Source organism: Aaosphaeria arxii, assembly GCF_010015735.1.
Source record: "Aaosphaeria arxii CBS 175.79 unplaced genomic scaffold BU24scaffold_7, whole genome shotgun sequence".
NCBI classification, from domain to species: Eukaryota; Fungi; Ascomycota; class Dothideomycetes; order Pleosporales; genus Aaosphaeria; species Aaosphaeria arxii.
Window position 1 is genome coordinate 1,604,141 of NW_022983480.1, and position 25,314 is coordinate 1,629,454.

At 48.3% G+C, this 25,314-nt stretch overlaps 11 protein-coding genes across 11 annotated transcripts; 4 read left to right on the forward strand and 7 right to left on the reverse strand.

Moving 5' to 3' along the window:
- Window positions 1-896: 896 nt before the first annotated feature.
- On the forward strand, window positions 897-2,040 carry BU24DRAFT_484933 (uncharacterized protein; the record flags this gene model as incomplete). The annotated part of the gene is made up of 2 exons (XM_033533368.1): window positions 897-1,124; window positions 1,174-2,040. Exons 1-2 carry the CDS (start codon window positions 918-920, stop codon window positions 2,038-2,040), a joined length of 1,074 nt encoding a protein of 357 aa, XP_033381328.1. The 5' UTR covers window positions 897-917.
- Window positions 2,041-2,308: 268 nt separating this feature from the next.
- BU24DRAFT_412296 (S-adenosyl-L-methionine-dependent methyltransferase) lies at window positions 2,309-3,952 on the reverse strand (the record flags this gene model as incomplete). Its single annotated transcript, XM_033526104.1, has 4 exons — window positions 2,309-2,491; window positions 2,573-2,681; window positions 2,740-3,866; window positions 3,926-3,952. 4 exons carry the CDS (start codon window positions 3,950-3,952, stop codon window positions 2,309-2,311), a joined length of 1,446 nt encoding a protein of 481 aa, XP_033381329.1.
- A 336-nt stretch (window positions 3,953-4,288) lies between these two features.
- Window positions 4,289-5,495, reverse strand: BU24DRAFT_465334 (uncharacterized protein; the record flags this gene model as incomplete). Its single annotated transcript, XM_033532266.1, has 2 exons — window positions 4,289-5,176; window positions 5,232-5,495. The coding sequence occupies 2 exons, from the start codon at window positions 5,493-5,495 to the stop codon at window positions 4,289-4,291; spliced, it is 1,152 nt and encodes a 383-aa protein (XP_033381330.1).
- Window positions 5,496-6,623: 1,128 nt separating this feature from the next.
- BU24DRAFT_484935 (tartrate dehydrogenase/decarboxylase) lies at window positions 6,624-7,866 on the reverse strand (the record flags this gene model as incomplete). Its single annotated transcript, XM_033533369.1, has 3 exons — window positions 6,624-7,449; window positions 7,501-7,553; window positions 7,620-7,866. 3 exons carry the CDS (start codon window positions 7,864-7,866, stop codon window positions 6,670-6,672), a joined length of 1,080 nt encoding a protein of 359 aa, XP_033381331.1. The 3' UTR covers window positions 6,624-6,669.
- A 391-nt stretch (window positions 7,867-8,257) lies between these two features.
- Window positions 8,258-10,190, reverse strand: BU24DRAFT_443223 (aldehyde dehydrogenase). The gene is made up of 5 exons (XM_033530573.1): window positions 10,022-10,190; window positions 9,863-9,944; window positions 9,630-9,806; window positions 8,961-9,564; window positions 8,258-8,897 (listed from the first exon to the last, which is right to left on the reverse strand). The coding sequence occupies exons 1-5, from the start codon at window positions 10,079-10,081 to the stop codon at window positions 8,312-8,314; spliced, it is 1,509 nt and encodes a 502-aa protein (XP_033381332.1). The 5' UTR covers window positions 10,082-10,190; the 3' UTR covers window positions 8,258-8,311.
- A 636-nt stretch (window positions 10,191-10,826) lies between these two features.
- On the forward strand, window positions 10,827-12,292 carry BU24DRAFT_435289 (bifunctional 6-phosphofructo-2-kinase/fructose-2,6-bisphosphate 2-phosphatase; the record flags this gene model as incomplete). The annotated part of the gene is made up of 2 exons (XM_033530081.1): window positions 10,827-12,131; window positions 12,200-12,292. The coding sequence occupies 2 exons, from the start codon at window positions 10,827-10,829 to the stop codon at window positions 12,290-12,292; spliced, it is 1,398 nt and encodes a 465-aa protein (XP_033381333.1).
- A 368-nt stretch (window positions 12,293-12,660) lies between these two features.
- BU24DRAFT_494890 (monooxygenase) lies at window positions 12,661-14,517 on the reverse strand (the record flags this gene model as incomplete). Its single annotated transcript, XM_033534089.1, has 3 exons — window positions 12,661-14,175; window positions 14,252-14,346; window positions 14,414-14,517. The coding sequence occupies 3 exons, from the start codon at window positions 14,515-14,517 to the stop codon at window positions 12,761-12,763; spliced, it is 1,614 nt and encodes a 537-aa protein (XP_033381334.1). The 3' UTR covers window positions 12,661-12,760.
- A 718-nt stretch (window positions 14,518-15,235) lies between these two features.
- On the forward strand, window positions 15,236-16,506 carry BU24DRAFT_435291 (alcohol dehydrogenase; the record flags this gene model as incomplete). Its single annotated transcript, XM_033530082.1, has 2 exons — window positions 15,236-16,126; window positions 16,189-16,506. The coding sequence occupies 2 exons, from the start codon at window positions 15,236-15,238 to the stop codon at window positions 16,504-16,506; spliced, it is 1,209 nt and encodes a 402-aa protein (XP_033381335.1).
- A 614-nt stretch (window positions 16,507-17,120) lies between these two features.
- BU24DRAFT_484945 (putative transketolase) lies at window positions 17,121-19,495 on the reverse strand (the record flags this gene model as incomplete). The annotated part of the gene is made up of 4 exons (XM_033533370.1): window positions 17,121-17,950; window positions 18,010-19,160; window positions 19,228-19,401; window positions 19,435-19,495. The coding sequence occupies 4 exons, from the start codon at window positions 19,493-19,495 to the stop codon at window positions 17,243-17,245; spliced, it is 2,094 nt and encodes a 697-aa protein (XP_033381336.1). The 3' UTR covers window positions 17,121-17,242.
- Window positions 19,496-20,049: 554 nt separating this feature from the next.
- BU24DRAFT_453281 (short chain dehydrogenase) lies at window positions 20,050-21,115 on the forward strand (the record flags this gene model as incomplete). Its single annotated transcript, XM_033531252.1, has 3 exons — window positions 20,050-20,294; window positions 20,419-20,820; window positions 20,908-21,115. The coding sequence occupies 3 exons, from the start codon at window positions 20,050-20,052 to the stop codon at window positions 21,113-21,115; spliced, it is 855 nt and encodes a 284-aa protein (XP_033381337.1).
- A 1-nt stretch (window position 21,116) lies between these two features.
- BU24DRAFT_494892 (uncharacterized protein) lies at window positions 21,117-24,636 on the reverse strand. The gene is made up of 8 exons (XM_033534090.1): window positions 24,258-24,636; window positions 24,110-24,192; window positions 22,963-23,991; window positions 22,690-22,898; window positions 22,504-22,636; window positions 22,223-22,444; window positions 22,011-22,166; window positions 21,117-21,944 (listed from the first exon to the last, which is right to left on the reverse strand). The coding sequence occupies exons 1-8, from the start codon at window positions 24,336-24,338 to the stop codon at window positions 21,185-21,187; spliced, it is 2,673 nt and encodes an 890-aa protein (XP_033381338.1). The 5' UTR covers window positions 24,339-24,636; the 3' UTR covers window positions 21,117-21,184.
- Window positions 24,637-25,314: the final 678 nt, after the last annotated feature.

Genomic DNA, 25,314 nt, shown 5'->3' on the forward strand with positions numbered 1-25,314 from the left:
TTGGAATTGCTTTTTCATAGATTCATCAAGATTGAGCTCGAATCCACGGCCCATTACCGATTGTTATATACATAGCGACAAGTCGAAGTGTTAACAATAACTTGCTCATAAGGACTGTCATTGTATACTCACAGCCCCTCGCCCGCCGTCGCCCGCCGTCGCGCTTCCTCAACTACTGCGTACTTTCGCGCGCCGGCGCCCACCAGTTCGCGCTAGCGGGTGTGAACCAATCATAGCGTGGCACTTCACTTGTGCACTTGTCCAAGGTATTACCTACGCCTTTGCAAAAGGTGCGGAAAGCATCGTGGTAGATGATGGGGATGGCTAATAGAAATATGTCGGAGTTATCTGGATACATTATAGATTAGTACGAAAAGGGCTAATTAACAATTGAAATCAGAGGGTTATATCTTTCTTATTCATAGTGGATTACATAAGTGGGTGTCCTCCTTGCTGACTTCTTTCTAAATGAATATACACTTCGTCTCCGAGATTTCTCTTGTGTATTGACCCAGTTGAGATATCAGAAATTTCTTCGGTTCGACTCTTTTTGTTGAAGGTTGTGTTGTTAGGAGCGAACGATGGATCCGGGCAATTGGGTGAATGTAACATACAGATAGAGTCTTGTCTATCTACTAGACATTGTACGGAGTACTCCATAGGTATACTCTAATTACTATTTGGAGGTTTGGTGTCCCTCTCGTCAGGCCGCTGGCTTTGTGCAACCTGGCCCAGACAGGCACCAGTCGCGTCGCACCATGAACGTGACGAAGGAATCTTTCGAGCCATGTTTATGACAGTTCTCACACCACTTCTGATCTATTCAGCGAACAAAGACTCATTTCAACCCAGAGACCAACTATCAAAAAAAGGTGACGCTTCTTTTTGACATCTCTGTCAATTTCTAGGAAAGTCCAATGATCCTAGAAACACTCGACCCGAAGGCTGCACTCCGCCATGAAGAATTCCACAGCTTCCTTTCTCAGGATTCAAACACCAGGAAGAGGCTCGGCCCCGCTCAGGCTACCGCATTCCGCATCATGCAAGTCATTGGAAATGGGGCAGAGGGGCTGATTCTTCTTTGCAGAGTTCCTCAAAGCAGGCAATCTTTTGCTTTGAAGCTGGTAGGTAGGGAGTGTGTATTATGAGAAGATTGGGACTGATACCCAGTAGTTCTTCCAGAATCAACCGCCTCTTCCTACTCAAAATAAAATTTGGCCACTCAAACTCGAAAGCCGATATTATGCTGGATGCGCATATGCCAGTGTACATTTCTCGAAGCCATCAGCTTCCCCACATCACTTACCGCGGATGCCGTTTGAAAAGTGGATTCAACTATTCGAAACTTGCCCATCTGGGAAAGGGATTTGGAAATCAATCGAGGCTGATCTATCATTTGCTCCACCGGAGATCGTAGAAAAGGAAGAATTGATGAGCCTCCTGGAGCCAATGTGTGCAAAAGGCTGGGTAGCCTTTGATATCAATATTCTAAACAAGTTATACCACAACTTGCCCAGAAACGCCAAGTTTCTGGTGGCCAAATTTACTGGAAAAATAATAGTGGGTATCGTGAAGCCGTTCTTCGAGAAGGATGGTTCCATTGAGAGTGATCTAGAAAGACAGATTCAGACAATGTTGTTGATGAGATCCCTCAATTGGGGGCTACGCGATGTTCAACCCCGAAATTGGATTAACGGTGTTCTTGTAGATGGAGGCGATGTTGAAACCCAGCCACGATATCCTCGCCATCTAGAAAGGACCTGGGTGTCGGCGTTCTTCGCGGTTGTGAAGGTCTACGCGAGTGACAAGAAGACAAGAGAGGGGCATGGTATGAAAGAAGTGCAGACACGCGAGGGAAATAACGGTGCCAATCTAGTCGAAGCATCGGACCTTGAAAAGAGGGAGCTTCGGTTGAGAAGAATTTTACGACTTTCCTGGGTTTCAATTCGTAAGGATAAAGATGAGGTAATGGACGAAATGAATAAAAGACGATGGAAAAATTGGCGCATATGGGGATGGATCACTAAAACCATTCGGTAAAGAGGGTTGAATTTCACTATCAACTGAGGTTTGATTGTTGCAAGCTTTGAAATCAATCGTAGAGAAAGCCGAATTTATTTTGTCTTTCGTTGCATAGCAAAGTAAGTGACAGGATCCTGAAGCCATCTTTAAAGCCATATCTTAAATGGCGTTGTGTCTCTTCCTCACTTAAAAACAGTCGCCTCATCATATGAACTGTATCACTCAGCGCCCCATCTTGAACTCTACGCACTAACTATTCACCAAGTCCTCATGACCTAAATGCAGCTCATTCCAAGCTGCTCTTCCCCGCTGCGCGACTCCTTTCTAGTGCACCAGCGAGCCCATACTGAGAAGTCACACCATCGATCCGAGGTGCACCGTTCAAGTTCTTGACGACCAGAATCTGGAAACAGGCTGCACTACCTTGACGAGATGCTATCGTGGACCAAGCTAGGAACAATTCCCAAATCTATACACGATCAAGATGTTAGTGAGGAATAAAAGGGAGAATTTGTTTAGAAGGGGACATGGGAGAAAGAATGTCACATACACGATACCATCGTTCCCCAAACTTGGCCTCGATCTTTTCGCGATTGCTTAGCCAGTTCCGATACCACCGCCATAACGTGCCGGAATAATGCACACCTATCGTATCAACACTATCGACGTTAGAATCTTGCAGCCCCAGTACAACGGCATAGTTGCAGTGGTATTTACCTCTTAATCTCAAAGCCAGCCATCTCGAGGCTTCTCGTATAATTCCAAAGCGGCGTCGAAGCATCCGCGCCGCGGAAAATATACTTATTCAAAAAGCTCCCCCAGATAAAGTCTTCATACTGCCACGCCTGTCGCAAGCCGGAAAGCTGAACGTACATCGCCCCGTCATCCTCGAGCATATCGTAGCACTGGCGGAAGAACGTCGTAAGCCTCCTCACGCCGACGTGCTCGCCCATCTCGAGCTGCGATATCTTGTCGAATTTCTTACCGCGGGGAACGTCACGGTAATCCATGCAGAGAATCTTACTTTGTGAGTCGGGGATACCGGATTTCTGGAGTCCTTCGTTGCCCCAGGCGGTCTGGTTGCGTGCTAATGTTACTCCGGTGACTTTCGCGCCGTAGTTGACGCTCGCGAACTTCGCAAGCGTGCCCCAGCCACAGCCGATGTCGAGGAGTGTCTCGCCTTCCCGGAGTTCAAGTTTCTCGCACACGATAGCCATCTTGTTGTCCTGCATTTCCTCGAGAGTCTCTTCACGAGATGTGTCGGATATGACGCCACTGGTGTATACCATGCGAGGGCCGAGAAAATACGAATAATGGTCATCGCCCTGATCGTAGTTAGGCCGCACCTGATCCATGTCCTGAGCCCGTGTGTGGAAGAGCGTATCAATGCCGAAGGTGAAGACGATGTAGCGGCAGAGAGACCACGTGAAGGAGAAGTTGGACCAGTCGTGGCGGTACTCCATCATCTCGAGACAGTCTCCGTTGAAGGTTACTTTCCCGTCGATGTACATCTCGCCGAAGGTATGGATTGGGATGGTGTTGCGTCCGCTCCATTTCGCTTTGTCGGTGTCGGATTTGAAGGTTATGTAGTGTTCGACGGAACGATTTGGTAGTTTAACTTTGTTGTTTGGAGGTAGGCTGTATCGGGAGATTATCATCCAGTAAATAGCTAGAAGAGGTAGTAGGGTTGTCAGGATGAGGATCACTGTTAACAACAGCCCGCCGCCGAAGAGCAACGAAAGCACTATGGGGACACCGAGCAGCACGAGAAGCAGGAGGGTATTCGAGAAGCTGTCTCTTCCAGGACCGTCTGCTGCAAGAGGCGCATTATGAACAGCTGGGGACTGGAACAATCTTTAGTGAACTCAAGACACATAATATTCCATGTTAAGGTCTCACTTACATCGGTAACGGGTCTACGGTTCTTCATTGTGGCTTAGTTTGTGGGAGGATGAGAACTACAACAAACCAAATTTACCCTCTGGAGGGAGGGGAATACTAAATATATGAGCAAATCGCACGGGACCTACCGAACCTAGATGCATACAAGTAGGGGTGTGCTCTAAGACTGTTTCGCAAGACCCACACGAGGTATGCATCAACCCATGCAGATAACCTTGCTCAGACTGGGACCGGGACTAACTAGCTAGTGGAACATGCTTGTTAGCATACGGTTCGTAGAATTGATTGAGTAATTGCCTCCTCTGTTGGTCAATTCATTTGGAACATAAAGAACCTTGCCCCATACGGGCGGAGATAATAGAAGCTAGAATATGCAAAATCCAATATTGTTTTTCTCCATAACAAGCTGTAAGCCATAAGGCCCAAAAGCCCCAGAACTGGCATCGGCCCACAGTAAAACCAACGCCTGCCGAACAAGCCCCAGATGCCGCATTTGGAAGCGTGAATTGTCCAGCGAATATATGATCTCCCTCCGGAGGAAGTCGTCTCTAGTGCACGTTGCAACGACAATGAGAGCCCACAGGATGATAGATGCACAACTAGTGTCCATGATGGCGCGACTAGTCTGTGCGAATGCAAGCACTTCGTGCTGGATAGCCAATTCAATATCGGGTGTTGGCGGCTGGCTACCGAGAAAGGCGGCCATCATGTAAATTCGTAAGGCATTGCGTATGCATTCGGCGACCATGCTGCTTTGTGCCCACGCTGACAGGTAGGCCTGTTCAGTGCCTAACGAATGGCTACCGTTGGAATCATCTATAGGAAGAGCCATTTTCCAGGCTTCAATCGCGCTGCTTAGTTCTGCGTGTTTGTGCATGAAAGACGATGTAGGCTCCACATGGCCTTCCGCTTGCTCGGTGAGACGAAGATAGAGTAATGCATTAGCTTGCGGGATCAGCTCGAACAATAGTCTGCTGCCACCGAACACCGGACTGAGAGGCTGGGCTATTGATTGGCCCAATAGAGACGACACAATTGGTATGAAATCGGAAGGTATCGACACTTGAGGAGTCGGTGTGATGAGGTTACAGAACTCCATGTACGAATATCCTTCGCAGATGAAATGCAAAATCTTCTCGGTCTCATTGGCTCGAGCAGGGATAGAATATCCTACATCACGTAGGTGCCGAAGTCCTTGCTTGATTGCGCGAAGATGGAAGGATAATACCTTATAAGTGGATCCAGCGAGCACCTAAAGGTTGACGCATGTTAGAATTTAGTGGCACCTGTATTCTGGACAATCTTACTTCGTAAACACAGAGCAATGCCGCAACGAATAAAAGACAGATGACGCGCTTAGTGTCGCGAGAGAAGCAATGCTGGATCTCGCTTTGCAGACTCCGTAAGACGTACGAGTAATGTTGTTGGGTAGCACGACCGAGCGATGGTACGTTTGGAAGTTTATGTGACAGGTGGGCGCCACTAACAGCCAATACGACATGCATCATCAGTTCGTCTTCATACGCCACCGGAAGAATATGACTGATGTAAGGATTCTGCGATTGATCCATAGCATATGCTGGAAATTCTGTTGCAGTGATGCTTGTATAGTGCTCCAGTAATCGAAACGACTCAGGGGTCAGTTTGAAAGCTTGACTAGCTTGTATTGATGGGAAAAGATCACCCGCAGAACGAGTTAACCGTGAAAGCAGAGTAGAACTAGCATCAGGAACTGTTGTACTTCTCGGCCATTCACAGTCGAGATTGTTTCGCTTGCATGCAGTGCAGTTGGGCCGGGTCTCGTCACATTTCTTCTTCCTTCGTCGGCATGGGAGGCAACCTGTCTTGCGGCGTGTATGGCTGAGGCGAAAACTTTTGGGGTATGGAGCTCCTGGTCGCCCGGATGTGGCCATTGGTTTGATTCATCAGAAAATATTGGCTTTCTGCCATTTCTCCCGTATGGTGGTGTGTTTAGAACACATGGATGTCTTGGAGGATCGTTCGCCAAGGAATGTTCTTATCGAAGCGCGTTATCTAACCGCGATTAAGCCTAATAGGGTCTAGACTACATTGATGCAGTGAAGTACCTAACTTATTATTGTGGTTATACCACCTATTGTACCATCCAAAGTCGAATACGCAGGAAAGAAAGTAAAGGGTACGTGTACATGAATACTCCACACTATGATATCATTGAATTTTCTAAAAGTAAGGGGCCAATAGAATAGCGACATCGGCTCGACGTTCTGGCCAGCCCAATCACCCCCTTAGAACAGTGCACCATCAGGTAGGACTATACTACGGTGATTCGGGCTTTCGAGCATTCCGTAACCCCGTAACCCCGTATTATAATTGCAAAGGTTGATGGGATCATTCACCATAAACCTCGTTCATTTGGGAATTTTATAGAGTAAATCAAATTCTAGTACAACGATATCACGCTAGTTGAAGACAGCGGGATGTGGATTCCGACGCTACAGGTGAACGTTACAACGTTCAACCACCAACACCACGTCTTTGATCAAGCTGTGAGCATCTGTAATGTGTGTTGATGTCTGGTCTGATGGTTTGACCAAGTGGACGGTCTATAAGAGGGAGATAGTAATTCATAATACAGCACTGAAATCATTGAACTTTTGGTACCTGCGGAAAGTTTTATGTATAGTTCACATTATTTCATTTCTCGAGTGAGATTTAGAGCAGATTTCAAAACTAATTAATCCCGAGAGAAAAATGTCGCACCCATTAATAACTATTCTCTAGTTCTCGAAGCAATGCTTCCGTCACTGTAACCATGTCTGCATTTCCTCCTATATCCTTGGTTTTGAACCCACTTTCCGTCACCTTTTCAATGCCCTTCATCAACTTCTCCCCAGCCTCTTGTTCACCAAGCCACTTCAACATCTCCGCAACACTCCAGAATGTCCCAACCGGATTCGCGACACCAAGTCCCGCAATGTCCGGAGCACTCCCATGGATCGGTTCAAACATGCTCGGGAACTCCCTCGTCGGATTCAAATTGCTCGATGGGGCGACTCCGATGCTGCCCGAGAGCGCCGCAGCTAGGTCGGAAAGGATATCGCCGTGGAGGTTTGTTGCCACGATAGTGTCCAGTGTGCTCGGCTTCAGAACCATTCGTACCGTCATGGCGTCAACCAACATCTTGTCGGTCTTAACGTCAGGGTACTCAGCTGCCACCTCATAGAAGATCTTATCCCACAACACCAGCCCATGTCTTTGCGCATTACTCTTCGTCACCAGTGTAAGATGTTTCCGTGGCCGACTCGACGCTGTGTCGAATGCAAAACGTATAGTGCGCTCTATGCCTTGCCTTGTGAAAACCGCAACCTCGTTGGCAATGGTGTACGGAGTGTCGTCATGGGTGGTGCCGCCCTGGCCTGCGTATTCGCCTTCGCTGTTCTCGCGGACGATGACCCAGTCGAGGTCTTGCGCATCGATGTGCTTGAGTGGGGAGCTTAGTCCGGGGAGAACACGGATCGGCCGAAGGTTGACGTATTGGTTGAACTGGGGCTCGTAAGCGGAGGGACATGCAAATGTGAGACCGGGTACACGTACCATTTTGCGAATTGGGAGGATCAACCCCCATAAAGAGATATGGTCGGGAACATCTGATCGCGCTCAATATTGGCACTTCATATTCCCAAATGAATGGATGTAGGACGAGTTATACATACCAGGAGATCCCACAGCGCCGAACAAGATCGCATCGTACTTCTTCAAAGTTTTGAGTCCGTCTGCGGGGATATACTCCCCTGTCTTCAGGTAATCATTCGAGCTCCAATTGAACGTATCGATGTGCAATTTGAATGTCTTCGAAAGCTTCTCGAGCTGTTTAAGGACTCTGTGCGCTTGCTCGATGACTTCGATTCCTATTCCGTCTCCCGGGATTGAGGCAATCCAATGTTCGCGTACGTCGGCCATTGCTAGTAAGGTTCTTTAAAGAGTCGTAATGTAGAGAGGTTTATGGAGCTAGGATTCTCTCGCTGGGTTGGAATGGCATATATTTGAACATGCTCCGACTTCGGTGTAACTTCCGTTGAAGTGCAATTGCGATCCGTCATCGCTGGATGTCAGGTCAGGTGAAGTAAATAAGGAACGGAATCGAAGTCCCGCGATGGCTTCAATTCCGACCAGCGGGTCACCGTTTATCACGAGAGGCTTTGCGATTCGCGTCCAAAGGAGTCATGTGTCTTGCATCTCTGATCTTCATTTCGAAAATCTTGATTTGGGAGGAAATAACCTTTCCGGTGGTTTGAGGCCGAGCACGTAACATTAAAGTTTCACAAAGCTACGAGATGAATAAAGCGTTTAGGTCGTATTTCTATCATTTCTAGTATCTACAGATTGCTACACATTGGCAGAGCTATTAAGCATCCTGGTTTCCGATGGTCACGCTCTTGATTATCTGGTAATCCTCAAGACCATATAGACTGCCCTCCTTCCCGTAACCGCTCTCCTTTACACCACCAAATGGTGCCTCCGCAGCGCTGATCTTGCCGGTATTCACACCGACCATACCGACTTGCAGTCTTTGTGCGACTCGCATCGCCCTTCCGATATTGCGTGAGAAGAAGTAACCCGCAAGACCGAATTCCGTATCGTTAGCGAGCTTAATGGCTTCCTCCTCCGTCTCGAACTCGAAGATTGGAGCGAGAGGTCCGAATGTCTCGTCCTTGCTGACGAGCGCGTCTGCGGTGACGCCGGAAAGAACAGTGGGCTCGAAGAAGAAACCTGAGTTGTCTGGAGCAGATCCGCCGAATTCGACCTTGGCGCCCTTGGAAAGGGCGTCGGCAACGTGCTCTTTGACCTTGTCGACGGCGGACTTGTTGACGAGGGGACCTTGTGTGGTTTTGGTGTCGAGACCAGGTCCCATTTGAAGGGCAGCGACCTTCTTGACGAGTTTGGCGGTGAATTCCTTAGCGACACCCTTCTGTACATAAAGACGGTTTGCGCTGGGAAACAAAAGTGTTAGCAACAGGAGTTTGTTTTTGATAGAGTTGGTAGGGTTAACTTACCACACACATGTCTGTCCTGTGCACCGGAACTTGCAGAACATTGCTCCTTCAACGGCCAAATCCAAATCGGCGTCATCGAACACAATGAATGGCGCATTTCCACCCAATTCCAAACTGAGCTTCTTAAGTGTGCCCGCCGCAAGCTTGGCCAGCATTTTGCCCACGCCTGTCGAGCCAGTGAAACTGATCTTGTTCACTAGCGGGTTCGTCGCCAGTTCGGTAGCGGCCTCTCTGTTCTTTGTGGGACAGACCTGGATGATGGCCGGTGGGATGCCTGCCTCGACGGCCAGCTTCGTCAATGCCAGGCAAGTGAATGGAGTCTCACTCGGAGGCTTGATGACAACGGAGCATCCTGCAGCCAGCGCCGGTCCGACTTTCCTGGTAATCATGGCTGCTGGGAAGTTCCATGGTGTGATGATACCACAAACGCCGACTGGTTCGCGGGTTGTGTAGAGAGTTGTGTGAGGTGTGGAAGAAGGGATCGTAACTCCGTAGGCACGCGTTGCTTCCTCTGCGAACCAGGCAATGAAGCTTGCTGCGTAGACGACTTCGCCCTTTGCTTCGGCATATGTTTTGCCGTTTTCGAGGCAGAGTATTGTTGCAACTGTAGATTACCGCCCGCGTTAGACTTGAAGATAATAGAGTGAGGCCAATATGATGATTACTTACTGTCGTCTTGATTCTGTATAATAAGCTCGTACCACTTTCGCAGAAGGGCGCCTCGAGAAGTGCCTGTGGTGCTTGCGAAGAACTTTGGCTGAGCTTCCGATGCGCTCTTGATTGCGTTCTGGAAATCGGCAAGGTCACAATCGGCAACCTTCCCAAGTACCGTGGCCGTTGACGGCTCTATACATTGTGAGAAACAATCTTTTGAGTTTCTTAACAATGATGAATCTTCTTACCATAGACTGGAAATGTCTTGTCTGAGCTCTTCCATTTGCCGTCGATAAAGGCATCTGAGATGAAAAGAGATTTGTCCTTTAGCTGTTTACATATTGATTAGAATCAGCTGTGAACGGAATGAGGGGTAGTTAGAAATGCGGTTATTGCTTGGGACATACAGCAGTAAGAGCTCGCTCATGATAATCAGCAGAGCTAGCTTTTGTGTCTATAGAACCCATTTTGTAAAGATTAGTTAAGATCAGATTATGAATTGTCAAAGAATTTGGGCATAAAAAATGCGAACAAAAGGTCGATTCGATCTATAGTGATTTGTCCGAGCGCAGAAGTAACTATATTATTGTCCTCCAAAGCTCCATCATATATTCCTTTCCCGGCTCCGAACTTTCATCGCGTTGCTATCCCGTGGGTTTTGCCATGAACCGGCCGGAGCGCGTCAAGATGCGGGGAGCGGGTTAGCGCCAAAGAAGATCCAATCGGATTTCAGATTCCGGCGGCTCTTACACGCTCGGGAAAGTCACAATCCATACAAAGTCGGAGGAAACTCTTGTCTAGAAGATTCGCAAGACCGGTTCGATTGAATTCCTATTTATTATCGGAATCAATTCCTGGGCGGATATGCTACATCTTCTTCCAGGCCCTAGCTTTGGTCCAGGCTCAAACTCTGGGGTAATCGTGACCCGATGACCGCCCCGGGGGATTTTTCAGAAAGCCAACGGAAACAGTGAGAATTCGATTACCCAGTGAGTCAAATGGAAATCATATTCAATTCCTGGCCATGTCGGCCTAGAGATCGTGCGACACGTATTCTGCGCTTTTTTGGTGTTGAATGCAGCTGCATCGTTCCTATGAACAAGGTAATAAATTCTTTTCAAAATACCCCCACAGCAAAAGTTCTCAAATAAAATGCAATCCGTCAATGGTCATCTCGTCTCAGGAGATGTCAGCACAAAATTGGTGGTCGTTATGGTCGGCCTCCCCGCGCGTGGGAAAAGCTACATCGTCAAGAAACTAGCTCGATATCTGAACTGGCTGAGATACAAAACAATGAACTTCAATGTCGGCGAGCGAAGAAGATTAGTTCGACCAACCGATATCGTGGACGGGCCAGTTTCGAACGAGTCTACTTCGTCGCATTCGTCGTCAGCTGCATTCTTTGATCCCGCGAATCGATCTAGCGTAGCACTCCGCGATCAGGTAGCGCTCCAAACCTTGGATGAACTACTAGATTGGTTATTACTTGAAGACGGCACAGTTGGGATTTTGGACGCGACAAATAACACACCTGAACGTCGCCGGCTCATTCGCTCACATATTAGAGCAAGGGCTGGCGATGGCCTCAACATCATCTACCTCGAGAGTCGTTGCTTCGACGAAGCCATCCTAGAGACGAACATGCGCCTTAAACTCTCAGGGCCTGACTACAAAGACAAAGACCACGATAAAGCGCTGGCTGATTTTCGCCAACGTGTCTCATTGTACGAGAAATCGTATGTGCCTCTTGGAGAAGCGGAAGAGGCAGATATGGTATCCTATATACAAACCATTGATGTCGGGAGGAAGATCAACACGCATCTTGCCCAAGGTTTCTTGGCTACTCAAATGGTGGAGTATCTGTTGAATTTCAACCTTTCGGACCGTCAGATTTGGATTTCTTGCAACGGCGAAAGCATCGACGACGGTGAAGGAAAGATCGGCCGCAATTCAGATTTGAGCGATCATGGAAAGATATATTCCCAGGTGCTGGCGCGGTTCATAGATGCGCAACGAACAAATCGTAGCGTTCCACCAAAGGCGTCCAAGTCATCACCGACCGGTGACCAACAGCCTACCACCAATGGATCATCGCATACAGATCACCAAGACTTTGGTATATGGACTTCGACAATGCCCCAAGCGATAGAAACTGCGCTTCCATTTGACTCCGCCATATACCCGAAAAGGCAGATGAAGATGCTTGACGATCTCAATGCAGGCATCATGGCGGGTCTCACGTACAGCCAAATTCAGACACTCCACCCCGACGAATACGCCGCCCGTAAAGCGAATAAACTTCTCTACAGATGGCCTGGTACAGGAGGCGAGGGGTACATAGATGTCATAAACCGACTGCGAGTGGTCATTCTGGAGCTGGAGCGAGTGAGAGATCATTTGCTGCTGGTGACACATCGGGCAGTGGTGCGGGTTCTGTTGGCATACTTTTGGGATTTGAGGAGGGATGAGTTGGCAGATCTTGAGGTGGCCAAGGATACAGTATTCTGTTTACAACCGGTAGGGACTCCATCGATGTTCAAAGATACAGACAGGTTCAGATGCTAACATGACGGTGTGCATTATAGAAGCCGTATGGTATCAAAACCACGATTTACCGATATTCACCGGAGACGGAGTGGTTCGAGCAGGTACCTAATAATATACCCAAGGGCGCGTAGGAGTGTCAGAATGATAGAATTACATTGGATGCATAGATCTTCTTCCTCGTAGGAACACAAATTATTATCTTATTTACGTGATCTAAAGGAATTACGGTATCGCGCAACTGTTGGCTGATTTCTCTGCACGTAAAATGGACATGTGTCTTCTTAAATGTATTGAACGACCCCCAAAAAAAGGTGTTTTATAAATGTTGCGATGAGCACGGTTGAAGCTTTGAATTGGATAGTGGAAGCATAAGATGCGTTATGCTAGAAAGCATGACAAAGGGCGAAAATTCGAACACCGCATCAGCGTGTTCAAAATCATTGCATCATGTAACATTCAAGAGGATAGATGCGTATATCATGTTGGGAAAGATCTAATGCGTTTTTAAATTATCCACATTGTTCGCGTATTTACATCATGAACAAACCGTGCTAAATATATTCTAGGAACTACTTCATCTCGGGTCGCTTTAATGATGTCTAATAACCCAATACTGTTCGCGCTTTCTCAAACAAACCCTGAACAAGACGAGGTATCTCAACAGCACCCTTTTTCCCAGACGCGAAGTAGATAACGGCAGCGGCAACAGCTAATTTGGTCAAAGGCTTCGTTGTGACAACCCACCTCTTAACCGTGAAAAGCGGCCACAAAGCAGACCCGCCGCTCAAGTTGAATGCCTTCCAGTCTGGAGTATATGTTGCCCACCAGAAAGACCTCGCCAGACCAGGCCAAGAAGCAGCGTTCCTGCCAAAGTTGCCAATATACCAGTTCGAGCAATCGCCGGCGAACACGGTGTCGGCAAGTTCTGTGTGAATAGAGTTGGTCATACGGTCCTCCGCTGCTTGCTTCACCTCGATCACGGATGCGCGGCCGTCGATGAGTGGGTGGAAGAGAGACTTAAGCGCGTAGTCGACCTGAGTCTCGCATGCGAAGAGAGCGCTGTTGTTGGCAGGGAAGGTATTAGGGCCGAAAAGGATGGCGAGGTTGGGGAAGTTGTGAACGTGGGTTCCAAGGTATGCTTGGGCGCCTCTGCATGCGTTCCATTGTTCCTGGAGAGTGCTACCATTTGCACCTGTGATCTCCATGGGTACAAGGAACTGTGCTACTTGGAATCCGGTAGCAAGGACAATGATATCATAATCATCCTTGATTCCAGATGAGCTGATAATACCAGTTTCGGTCATTTCTTTGATGCCCTCAGGAATCAAGGCCACGTTGGATCGGTTGAGAGACTCAAGATAACCTGGATCAAAGATGCGTCGCTTGCAACCCAACGGGAACTTGGGGATCACCGCATCCCAGTACTTGGAGGGTGTCATGGACTTGATGTACTCTATCGACTCCTGCTCCTTAGCCTTGCGCGCCCTCTGGCCCTTCGGCGATGGGAAGTATGTTGTTGTCTCCTCATCGGCCTCCAAAAAGATCATGAGACGGAGAAGGCGTTGCCACAGAGGCAAGTAGCGGAAGGCGAATTTGTCCAAGTCGGTAAACATGCGGTTGGGGCGAGCGTGGTACCATTGTCCGCTACGAGCATACTGCTTGACAAAGCCCGCGCTCTTAGCGATAGCAGGGACCACCTGAGCTGCGCTGCATCCATTGCCGATAACTGCAACTCGCTTGCCCTTGTAGCTGACTGAGTGATCCCATCGTGCAGTGTGGAACATTGCGCCCTTGAACTTCTCCATGCCGGGGAATTTGACGTCTCGGGGATAGGAAATGGCGCCAACGGCGGACACGAAGATGGAGGCGAACTGGGAGTATTCAATGCCGGTTGCCAAATCCTTCAACTTGACTTCCCACTTGGTCTTGTCGGAGTGCCACTTTGCACCTAAGCACTCGACAGATGAATGGACGTGAGGGCGGAGAGCGAATTTGTCAACTGTGTCTTCCATATCTTTGTCTCAAGTTAGCCTCTGCACCTTTGAAGACTGCGAGTAATAGAAGCAAGGCATCTGGAGGCATATTCTTACATTGTAGGATTTCGGGCTGTTCGCAAAGCTGCTTCGACCAGTTTGGATTGGGATTGAAGCTGAATGAGTAGAGATGCGACTGAAGATCGCAACCACTATGTTTCGTTAGTATTCATCGGATGGAACAGATTAAGCAACATGGGGAACGTGAAAACAGCTTACCATCCTGGATAGGTATTTGTCCTCCAAGTTCCACCAACGCCATCGAGCTTCTCGTAAATGGTGAAATCCTCAAAGCCGAGCTCATGCTTGAGCCTGTATGCCATGGCAATACCGGCGGGGCCGGCGCCAATGATGATGGCGTTCAATTCCTTTGCGTACTTCGACATATTGACTGGCTATGACGATGCGACAAAAGTAATGAAAATAAAAGTTCAATGATCTTTGTGTGGGCTGGGTGCTGTCGGATCATTGGGTTTATCTAGTTTTGCACTGCACCCACGCGTGGCAAAGTCTCAGGAGATAATGCGCCGATGCAGTGCACAACTTCGCGGATTTCCAATACATCGTGTAACTGAACGGAACTATATTTGTGGGGTAGAAACTTTGTCGCTCAGCCAGTATCAACTCCCGAATGCAACGGAATTTGTGTTCGTGTGAAGCCGAACGTCCCAATTAGGAAATAGTTGTCCACCAGCCAATCAGGGAGCAGTTGGAAACCATATCCCGTTGAAGTCGTTGGTCTTCTCCGCAACTGCAGATAACATTAGAACTACTTTGGGAAATCCGCAAAGCCTTCATGTGATCTATCAAAAATTGCGAGTAGCCATTGCCGATCGTTCGAGATGTTCGGAATCATAGTATTCAATTGTCGCAAAAACCGCCTCCGCATTTGTCATACTTCGATGGAATTCCAGGTCACCAACTTCTTTAGTGGTGCAGAGTTTTGAAGGCATCGTACAATTACCCCAGATCTCGTCTGTGGAGACAGTTTCAAAACTGAGATTAGATTTGCATGAAGCTCTTGTCGACGCAAACTACACTATGGCAACTACAACAACCTCAACAGCAACAACCGCCGTGACGAGTTCTGGCCAATACCTTCACGGCCCCAAGAATCTCCAATTCGAATCTCGACCTGTCTCATCTCTACAGCCCGACGAGGTTCAAGTTGCCATTCGCTCGACGACGTTGTGCGGTTCAGATGTCCACTACTACCTGCACTTCCGCAATGGTAGCATCCAGGCCCGCGAACCGCTATGCCTAGGTCACGAGTCTGCTGGCCAGGTTGTCAATGTTGGTTCCAATGTCTCCCAATCGCGGCCAGAAATAAACGTTGGTGATCGAGTCGCATTGGAAGTAGGAGTACCATGCGAAGATTGCGATCTCTGCAAGTCTGGGCAATACAACATCTGTCCCTCGTTGAGATTCCGCAGCTCAGGGTCAAAGTTCCCCCACTTCCAAGGCTTACTACAGGAGAAGGTCAACCATCCCGTGAAATGGGTACACAAGCTACCAGATTCGTTGAGCTTCGAGATTGGCGCTTTGCTCGAACCTCTGGCCGTCGCCATCCACGCTGTTAAGAGAGTGGGACCGGTATGGGATGCGAGCGGCCATAAGAGTTGCTTGGTGTTCGGTGCCGGAGCTGTAGGCTTGCTTTGTGCAGTGGCGGCCCAGGCGGCGGGATGTCGCAAAGTTGTCATGGCGGACATCGACGAAGGAAGATTGAAGTTTGCCTTGGACAACGGGTTCGCGAATGCTGTACACGTTGTTGCCCCGAAACGAGGCGCAACCATCGAAGAGAAGCTAGAAATTGCGAGAGAAACAGCAGGCGCTGTTGGAGCCCTCACTTGGCCTGATGGAGAAAAGATTGGCAGGGTGCAAACGACTTTTGAATGCTCAGGCGTCGAATCATGCTTACAATCATCTATATACGTGAGTATCAATGTTCTCATCAGCAATCACTGAAAAGGCGACGTGCTAACCATATCATGCAGGCTACTCAATCAGGCGGTTCGGTCGTTTTGGTCGGCATGGGCATACCCAACCACACTCTTCCCATCTCAGACGCATCACATCGAGAAGTTAATCTCATTACAACCTGGCGATACGCAAACGCTTATCCCAGAGCAATTGAGATCGCCACAGCGTCCGTGACTGGAACTTCTATTAACGGCATTAGTCTACCAAATGTTTCCAAACTTATCACCCATAGATTTGAGGGACTCGATTCAGTTCCTGTGGCGTTTGAGGCTGCAGGGAAGACTAGAGATCAAAACGGGAACCTCATCGTCAAGACTGTAGTCAATACATAGATAGATCCTATTAATCGAAATCGTGTTTTAAAATAGTCTATGTGTCGTAAATACCCTTGAATGGAGTTGTCATCTAGCTACCTACCTAGGTTCGATCGAATTTCCACCTGCCAATCGATCGCCCAGCTGCAACAGTGGTTAATCAAGCGCCCCGATCAATCACCTACAACAGTGATCACATCCACCACCTGCAGTAGCAATCGATCAACTATATACCCTGCGACACAGGCCAAGTCCAGATCATTGCAATTTCTGACCTAGGTTACACCAAAAATTGTTATAGTTAATGGCATTGATTTTCTTAATTTTTCTGAGTAATATGCTTTTTGCATTTGCTATTTTCATATTGCAAATGCTGCTAAGCTTGTTGCGCCAGTGATGAAGATTAAAAATCATTCGTCGAGTGATTAGGTCTACAGACAAAGGACATGCATTGTTGTAGTCACACTTCAACTTCAACGTCATCCTTCAACTTCACGTCCTCATAGGTGTTTCACTATCCGAGTTCAAATTATTCCCTACTATCAATTCATCTATGTCGTCTCTATCTCCCTTTCGGGCCTTTGACGCCTCTTTATGCGACATGACAAGGAAACAGGAAGGGAAAAAATTGAGCGAAGAACAAGAGGGTTTTCATTTTGGAATCTGTGATGCAAGCATATCCCTCATATCTAGTATTATAATCTATAAATTTTAGAAGACACGGCTTGGACACTTGAGAGTACAGTATGTTTGATTACAACTGCCTCCATCCAGCCATCCTAGCGTTTCCACCTGTGCTTTCCAACTCTTTGAGGTATGACCTGACCTTGCTTTCAATACCTTTAGCATCCAGACCAAACCTGTCGTAGTTGCTTGGGTTCGATGCCGAATACCCATATCCAGTCATTCCCACGCTGGCAGTGACATACCTCGCCCAGTAGGTGGCCACATACTCTTCCACACTGACGATAGGTGTTCCGTCCAATGGGAATACCGACTCGCGATAGGCCTTGTCCTGTGCATCGAAATGCTCGAAGCTTGGGGCACTCACGACTCGTGTTGGTGTGCCTGAAGAGGATAGTGCGGCTGCGGCTGCAACTGCGTAGTGCAAGTTCGTACCACAGCTGACCAACGTCAATTTGGCGTCCGCGACATCGACAATAACATAGGCTCCCTTAGCGACCTTGTATCTATCGGTTCCTGGCACCTGTCCAACTGGATCGCGACCGAGCGACAACATCGTCGGGCCTGTTTGCTTCGAGATGGCGAGCAGCCATGCTCCGATTGTCTCCTCAGCGTCAGAGGGACGGATGTATGTGAGGTTTGGCATGGCTCGGTATAGCGAGTCAAGCTCAACGGGTTGATGAGTCGGTCCGTTTTGACCTTCTGCGAAGGAATCGTGGGTCGCGAAGTGGATGACGGGAAGATGGCTGAGTGCCCCCATGCGGACTCCTGGTGCGGCCTAAAATCGAGAAAGGTGAGTGTCCTGTCAGATGGGTGGTGGGATAGTTGGGTACTTACGTATAGATAGAACATCAAGAACGTAGCGGTGATAGGTAGGAATGTCCCTGGGTTGTATGCAGCGATGCCATTGGACACAGCCGCCATGGCGTGCTCTCTAATTCCATAGCGGATGTAACGGCCCTTGTAACTGACTGATGGATGGAAGACATCTTCTGCGGAATAAGATACCTTGTTGGAATTCACAAGATCTGCGCCACCACCGCAGAGTGCAGGGTATGCTTTCCAGATCTTCTCAATCAAAACGCCGTTGACTTCCCTGGTTGCGAGACCTTTCAAATCATTCGCATCCAGCCCTGTAAGAATGTCTTGCCATTCGGTACCGTTGTCACCATTCCGTCGCAATGTGAAGTCTGTAGCCAAATCTGAATGTTTTGACTGATAGTCACTAAGAAGGCGATCCCACTCAGCCTCGATTTTCTCTCCATGTTGCTTCCTCTCGCGGAAGTATGACAGAGCATTTTGTGGAATGACGTGTGTGATCGCTGGATCTAGACCTGCTATTTGTTTCGATTTCGTAACACTGTCTTTGTCGAAGGCACCATGATGAGCCTTGAAAGTGCCCTCAACATTCGTTCCCAGTCCGATGACAGTGCGAATGTTAACGAAAATAGGTTTGCCCTTCAATGACTTAGCAAACTCGAGTGCATGAACAATGGTTTGCACATCGTAGGAACCATCCTCAATATCGAGAACGTGCCACCCGGATGCCCGCATTTTACCATTGATGTCTTCGGTATTGATCCAGTCGAGAGGTCCATCGCAAGTGACCTGGTTATTATCGTACAGAAGTACCAGGTTGTCTAATCCGAGAGTGCCTGCGAGAGAGATGGCCTCTAGTGCTACTCCCTCCATAGGGCAGCCATCACCCATCATGCAGTATATCCTGGACTGCACAACGTTGAAATCTGGCTGGTTGTAGGAAGCTGCAAGGTTCTTGGACGCAATAGCCAAACCAACGGCATTTGCAACACCTTGGCCTAAGGGGCCCGTCGTTACTTCGACACCTGGGACTTCGATCTCGGGGTGAGCATGACAAATGGTCGTGTAGCCATTCGTTTTCGCGCTTCCGTAACCCTTGATCTCATCCATCGTCCAGTTATCAAAGCCAGTCAAATGGTTCAACGCATAAAGAAACATCGCAGTATGGCCTATTCGTATCCCATATATCAGCCTATTGCTTACTTCCGCCATTCCCAATTTCTAGATTTTACTCACCATTTGACAAAACGAAACGATCCCTGTCAAACCACTCAGGGTTCGATGGATTGTATCGCATGACATACTTGTATAATGCCACGCCTATAGCAGCCATACCGATGGCAGAACCACCGTGACCCCCGCCATTCTGATTGCATATGTCGAAGATGAAGTTTCGCAAGGCAAGGACAGCTTCAGCGTCATTGTCACGCACCGGCTGCTCACCAGACGCCTTCTTAGCGGCAGGTGTTGTACCGTTCGATAGGATAGGATTCTCCTGATACATTTTGGAATATGAAATGGTCAGAGAAAAGAAGTAGACTCTACAAAAACATAGAAACGACGCGAGGCGATTCCAGTGTGAAATCTTATAGTTTTACCCCTCCTCGCCATCATACTCCATAACAACTGTAGTCCACGTCGTCGGAAAGCTATCACTATGGATTCCGAAACATACGGAATACTTGCGACGGGAGTGTTGAACAAGTGTTGACGAAGTGAGGTTGTGCAATCCCGTACTGAGTAATAGGTTCGGAAGCTAAATCCGGGTAGAAGCCATAGGCTTTGTCTCTTCACGCGCCAGTTAGATACCCCACGGAATCAGCGGAATAACTCTGGAACGAACATCAATTAATGCGGGGAACATGGAAAAGCAGTTCTACGAAATATTCAAGCTGTCTGGTGACCATGTAATTCCATTTCGCCTCGTGTCCTCGGCTCTAGTCTACATTGCCCCATTCTTTTAAATCAACTTGATATAATAGATAATTCTCCCTGTTCCGAGAACTACAGTTTCATTCCTGCCTCTCAGATAACATCTTTGACTACCACCTCAACAAAATGGCAACCGACACCAAGCCACGTGCAGATGTGAATCGATACCTCAAAAACACTGTACACGACCTGCTCTCACTGAAGGGTCGGACTATCGTTATTACTGGCGCTGCACGAGGTCTCGGCCTTGCTTTCGCTTTTGCTATCGCGGAGGTTGGTGGAAATGTCGCCATATTAGACGCTGCAGACAAACCCCACGAGCATTTCGAGAAGCTGCAGAAGGATTTTGATGTCAAAGTCAATTACTACAAGTAAGTCTTTATTGCACTACAAAACCAAAATTTAATCCTATCGACTTGCTTGCGCTTGAAACGAGGCAAATGTCCAACTACCACCAGTATCATCCCCGAAACATCCTTTCTAACATCGCAAAAGGAGCGACGTAACGAACTATGAGGTTCTGAAAGCCACTTTTGACGAGATTGTCAAAGACTTTGGCCGGATAGACGGCCTGGTCACCGCCGCAGGAATCTGCCCCGACCAACCCTTCCTCGAGCGTGCCCCTGACTCTGTCGCCCGCTGCATGAACATCAACGTTCTGGGCACATACTATGCGGCTCAACTTGCAGCCGCACAGATGGACAAGCAGGAGCCCACGGAATTCAATCCCCGTGGTGGAAGCATTGTCATGATCGGCTCCATTGCGGCGTACGTCGCGAGTAAGGGCCAGGCGACAAGTGACTACTGCGCGAGTAAGGGAGCGGTGGTCGCGTTGGCAAAGGCGCTCGGTGTTGAATTAGCAGCCAAGAAAATTCGAGTCAACAGCATCTCTCCTGGGTAAGTTTACTTTATGTATTCTCCAATTTTTGGAACCTTTGTCTATTTCTCGTTTCTAAATTGCTGACAAACGCGTCCGATTTGTAGATATATGGCGACGGACATGACTTTGGATCTTTGCGATCGCATGCCATGGTTGGGCGATATTATGCAGAATGAGCCTCCTATGCGGAGAATGGGCGACAGGACGGATTTGAAGGTTCCAGTTGTATACCTGCTCTCGGATGCTGCGGCGTATCATACCTCGGATGACATCTTGATCACTGGTGGTATCCATGCAGGACGATTGATGTAGAGCGGGTCATTAAACGTTCGAGGCCTACTTAGGATATAGAAAAATGAAAAAGTATACATGAATTGAACACTACATACGTCGATCAAGTGGATGCATGAACCTATCCATAGGCATTGAATACATCCCATCCTCAACCCCCATACCCCGGGGCACCTGATTATCCCAGAGAAACATCCAGTCCAACTCCAAACCTAAGTCGACATCCATTTCTCCTTGCACACTACTGCCATTCATAGCACCATATCCCGTCTGTTGATGCGGCAATTGCTGTCCTGGAGATGCGTCTTGATAACTCGTTGCTGAAGTCCTTGACTCAGTATCACTTGAATGCCTCGTTCTCTTCCTTGAAGATGCCCCATGCGCCATGAACGAAGATCCTTGATGCAGCCCGCGGAATGCTGCGGGGTTCTGCTGGGTGGGGAGTGGGTGGCTTAGCCTCGCCCTATTCTTCCACTCCCTCTGTAACCTAACAAGGTACTCCCGGGCCCTTTTTGCGCTTTCCCAGGAAGGTCCAAACTCATCAAGCGCTCTGAAACAAACACTCAGATGCATGGCCGTCGTTTCTGTGGAATGGCCTTGGTAGCGAGATATGCCTGCGAAGGTGAGAAGCAAAGCGGCGGAGCAGGTTATTGAAACACCCTGGATGTTCATGCGTCGGAGCGTCCAGTGCGATTCGTAGAGGGAAAGAAGTTTAGCGATGGCGACAGCAGAAGATACACACACTTGGCGAGCGTGGGAGTGGCCGGGGCCTTGGGGCGGGGACGGCTGGACGTAGCTTTTCGACATCCAGGGGCGATGGGCGTGAATTAGATTTTGATGGTACTGCATACTAATGAGGGCATAGACGTCAGTACAGAGAGATATGAGAGAATATCAGGGTAAGGCAATGACTTACTGCAGGAGTAAAACATGTGGAAGATAGGGTGTTGTGAAATCGGATAGATCAACCTGTAGGACTGATGGTAGCTGTGCCTCCCACTCCAGCAGATTATCAACCGTTGCTGCATTGAGCTTTTGAAGAGCTTTGCTGGTCGTTTTCAGGCTACCGTACCTTTACGAAGGTCAGTTTTCTAGTTTCACAAACCATGGGAAATAGTCAGCACTCACAGTACATGTCCAAGAGGTGCCATGATCTCAGTGAGTGTTACACGCTCTTTGTTCAGCTCTTCGACATAGTCTGGGATTGGTGAATGGATCTCCAGACTCTTTGCAGAAGTATAAGGGATCCATTGTCCAGGTTGCCGGGGCGCAAAGCCTTCGCCAGGTTTTCCAACTGTAACATCTTCAATATTGATACGGAAAGGACGGCCAAGGTAATATCCCCAAAGGCTAAAATGATAATGTTAATATGCTTTATCGTCGGCTGGGGTGAAGCACTTAAAACTTACTTGTCGACAGTGAACGCGCCCCAAAACACAGTCCGGCGTAACTCAGCTTCGGCTACACCAATAGCTCCGCTTGAAACGTAATGCGAAACATCGACATGTAGAGCAAGATCAAATGCAAGGCGCATGGCCATGCCTATAATTCATCAGAAGATTGTTAAATTATTGGCGGTTGAAACAGAGACGTACCACTGTAGAGCCATCCACGGGCATCCCGTTTGCACCCAATGTCGTGGGCGCTGAGAACCACCATTGCCTGAACGGTAGCCACATTTGGACAGTCGAGCTCTATCTCCAGTAGGGCCTTTGCCCTATCGCCAAAAAAGTCTGCGAGCGACTTTGGGAAAGTGACGAACGTGGGGTGGTAGCGAGTTTCAAAAGCGGCGCCTAATGCACACCTACACCGAGCGTCCTCTTGTCAGTCATACAGAATTGATGATAAAGACCACAACGGATACTAACATGGAGTTCCTCAATGCTTCGGAATAATACGGTGTATCCTCTTTGTCATCCTCCCACTTCATCTTCGCCTGTTCATACATCGCTCTGTCGACGACGTGAAAGCTGGGATCTTGCCAAGTGAAGTACAAATTGATCATATGTGCTTCAATTTCTGGTGGGACCTCCTTGTTCAATCCCAGCAGACTTAGGCTCTCGGCTCCGTTATTCCTTACCGTACGGTGAATTGTTAGATTATCTGACGCCGGCATCTCGATCAAGTTGAAATTTGATGTTGCCCCGTAGTAACGAATCTGGCCATTTGGTTCAACCTGTAGAGTGCCCATCCGGTAGGAGAGACGTTCGACTAACTCTTCCTCCATGACATCGGATTCTGTGGCCTCTTCATCCGGGGTCGGCTCGTCCACGCCTGCGGTAGGGATCTGCTCCCCGGTGTCATTGATGACAGGCGGCAGGTCGTTGATCGGTTGTGTTTCTGAGACATGATCCGGGAATGGCAGCGGCATATTGATGTTGGTTGGGTTTTGTCCATTCCATGGCCATGTGGACGCAGCATCGCCAGTCAAACATGTGGTGTTCATCATTGGCTGATGATTCGGGGATAACTCAGCAGCACCTTTATCGATTTGAAGTGGGAAGCCATCCACGGACGTGGTTTGGATTGGGAACGTGGATACGTTTCGCTCGGTCTCGTCGCAACTCCGATTTGAGAGTCCTGGAGAAGTATGAATATCTCTTGTTGTGTTATTTTCGTCTATGATTGCGGCATCCTTTTGAACTGGTAGGATGTTGGCTGATTGAGACTCTGATGCTGGAGTAAGTTGCTGCGTCACGGTATCGTTCTGAGATTCGCCCTCCTGCTGGCTATGTGATGTTTCCACCTGAGCTAATCCAAGGGTATCCAAGACACGCTTCAGTGCTTTCTCGTCACTTGGAGTCATGGCTGGAACTTGCAGACCATTGCTTTCGATGTGGCGACTTAATTGGGAGACTCGAGCAGATAGAAGCTCGATCGCCACTCGAAGAGATAGCCTAGATACAAGGATGCGTCAGCTTTCAACCCTTCATTGCTCACAAAACCTAAAGTTTTGCCGTCGACATAACGATACCTCTACTACGTTCATCAACAATGCATGCGCGAAAGACATACTTGCGCTTGTCTTCTCCCGCCTGGTAGCGACACTCCTTGCCTTTGTTCGCGCAATTACGACATGTTGGGGTTACACCGTCACACTGAGGACATTTTGTCAGTAACAAGGCAGTCATAGAAGTGAGGAACTCAAGGGCGCCGAGCATACTTTGACTTTGCTTTCGCGACATGAGATGCATGCAGTTGTGACGTGCTTCCTCTTCGGCTGTTGCTTTGTTTGGGGGGGCATGGTCGGCACTCCAGCATCTCTCCTAGACACCTGGCGCGATTCTATCAGGACTACAACTGATTTCAAGTCTCGACGTGTGATTATGGTAGATTTTCGAGGGGTCACAGTGTGTGTGATGTGTTGTCAGCTGTGAGTTGTGATGTCGGCGACCGGCGGAAACCCCGCACGTTTGTGGAGTTGAGGCGAAAACCTCTAGTTCCCCTCCCCAAGGTATGAACGCAACTCTTCGGCCAGAAGCACCAGTTTTTCTTCGTTCGCGTCAAGGATAATCCGCACTAATTGAATATTGATGGTCATGTGTTTTTCTCGTAGGAGTAGAAGGTGGGTTTGTGTGCTATCCTGGAGGTCCGAAGTTTTCTCGTTGGCGTCTTCGGGAAATGGGTTCCGATTGTGGCTCAACGTATGAACACTATGACCTTTCATTATGAAAGGCAGCATTTTATGCATCTTATACGATGTGAATATGCGGGGAACAACTACGCGAGGATTATATGACATCAAGTACATGTAGATCAATTACTTCGATAGCATACCACATACAACAAGAACAAGTTATACCATGGTACTGTGTGTCTGACCTTTCAAAAGTCCTGTTTTGAAACAGTAACACCTCATTTCCTATCCCCATCGGAAGTACTAAAGACACGGGAGCGTGGTTTTTGGCTATAAGACTAAGGAAGAGTCTGGCCTGAAGTCGGAGACACGATCGACCGTACTAATGCAATGCGAGATCATCTGTAACTCTAGCCCAATTCCCCCAAGTTATGGCGCATATAAACAGTATCATTCGGGGATGAAGAAAAGAGTGTATAACAGGGGAGTTGAGTGATATAGCTGCGCCGGTTTGCGCTTAATTCCTTGATCTCCCTTGGTGAGACATCCATTTGTCGATTCTGTCTGGTTGCCACTCCATCAGAATGAGGGAAAATCGAAGAGAATCCTAATGTGTGAATATAACTCCCTTTAGAACTACAAG

Bases quoted from the DNA above. Each gene is read 5' to 3' on its own strand.
- BU24DRAFT_443223 (XM_033530573.1), bottom strand. From the start codon at position 10,081: ATGGGTTCTATAGACACAAAAGCTAGCTCTGCTGATTATCATGAGCGA. The intron at 9,807-9,862 runs GTAAGAAGATTC...CACAATGTATAG, and splicing joins CAAGACATTTCCAGTCTATG to AGCCGTCAACGGCCACGGTA. The intron at 8,898-8,960 runs GTAAGTTAACCC...TTTGTTTCCCAG, and splicing joins ACAGGACAGACATGTGTGTG to CGCAAACCGTCTTTATGTAC.
- BU24DRAFT_494892 (XM_033534090.1), bottom strand. From the start codon at position 24,338: ATGCCCCCCCAAACAAAGCAACAGCCGAAGAGGAAGCACGTCACAACT. The intron at 24,193-24,257 runs GTATGCTCGGCG...AAATGTCCTCAG, and splicing joins GTCGCGAAAGCAAAGTCAAA to TGTGACGGTGTAACCCCAAC. The intron at 22,637-22,689 runs GTACGTCTCTGT...GATGAATTATAG, and splicing joins CCGTGGATGGCTCTACAGTG to GCATGGCCATGCGCCTTGCA.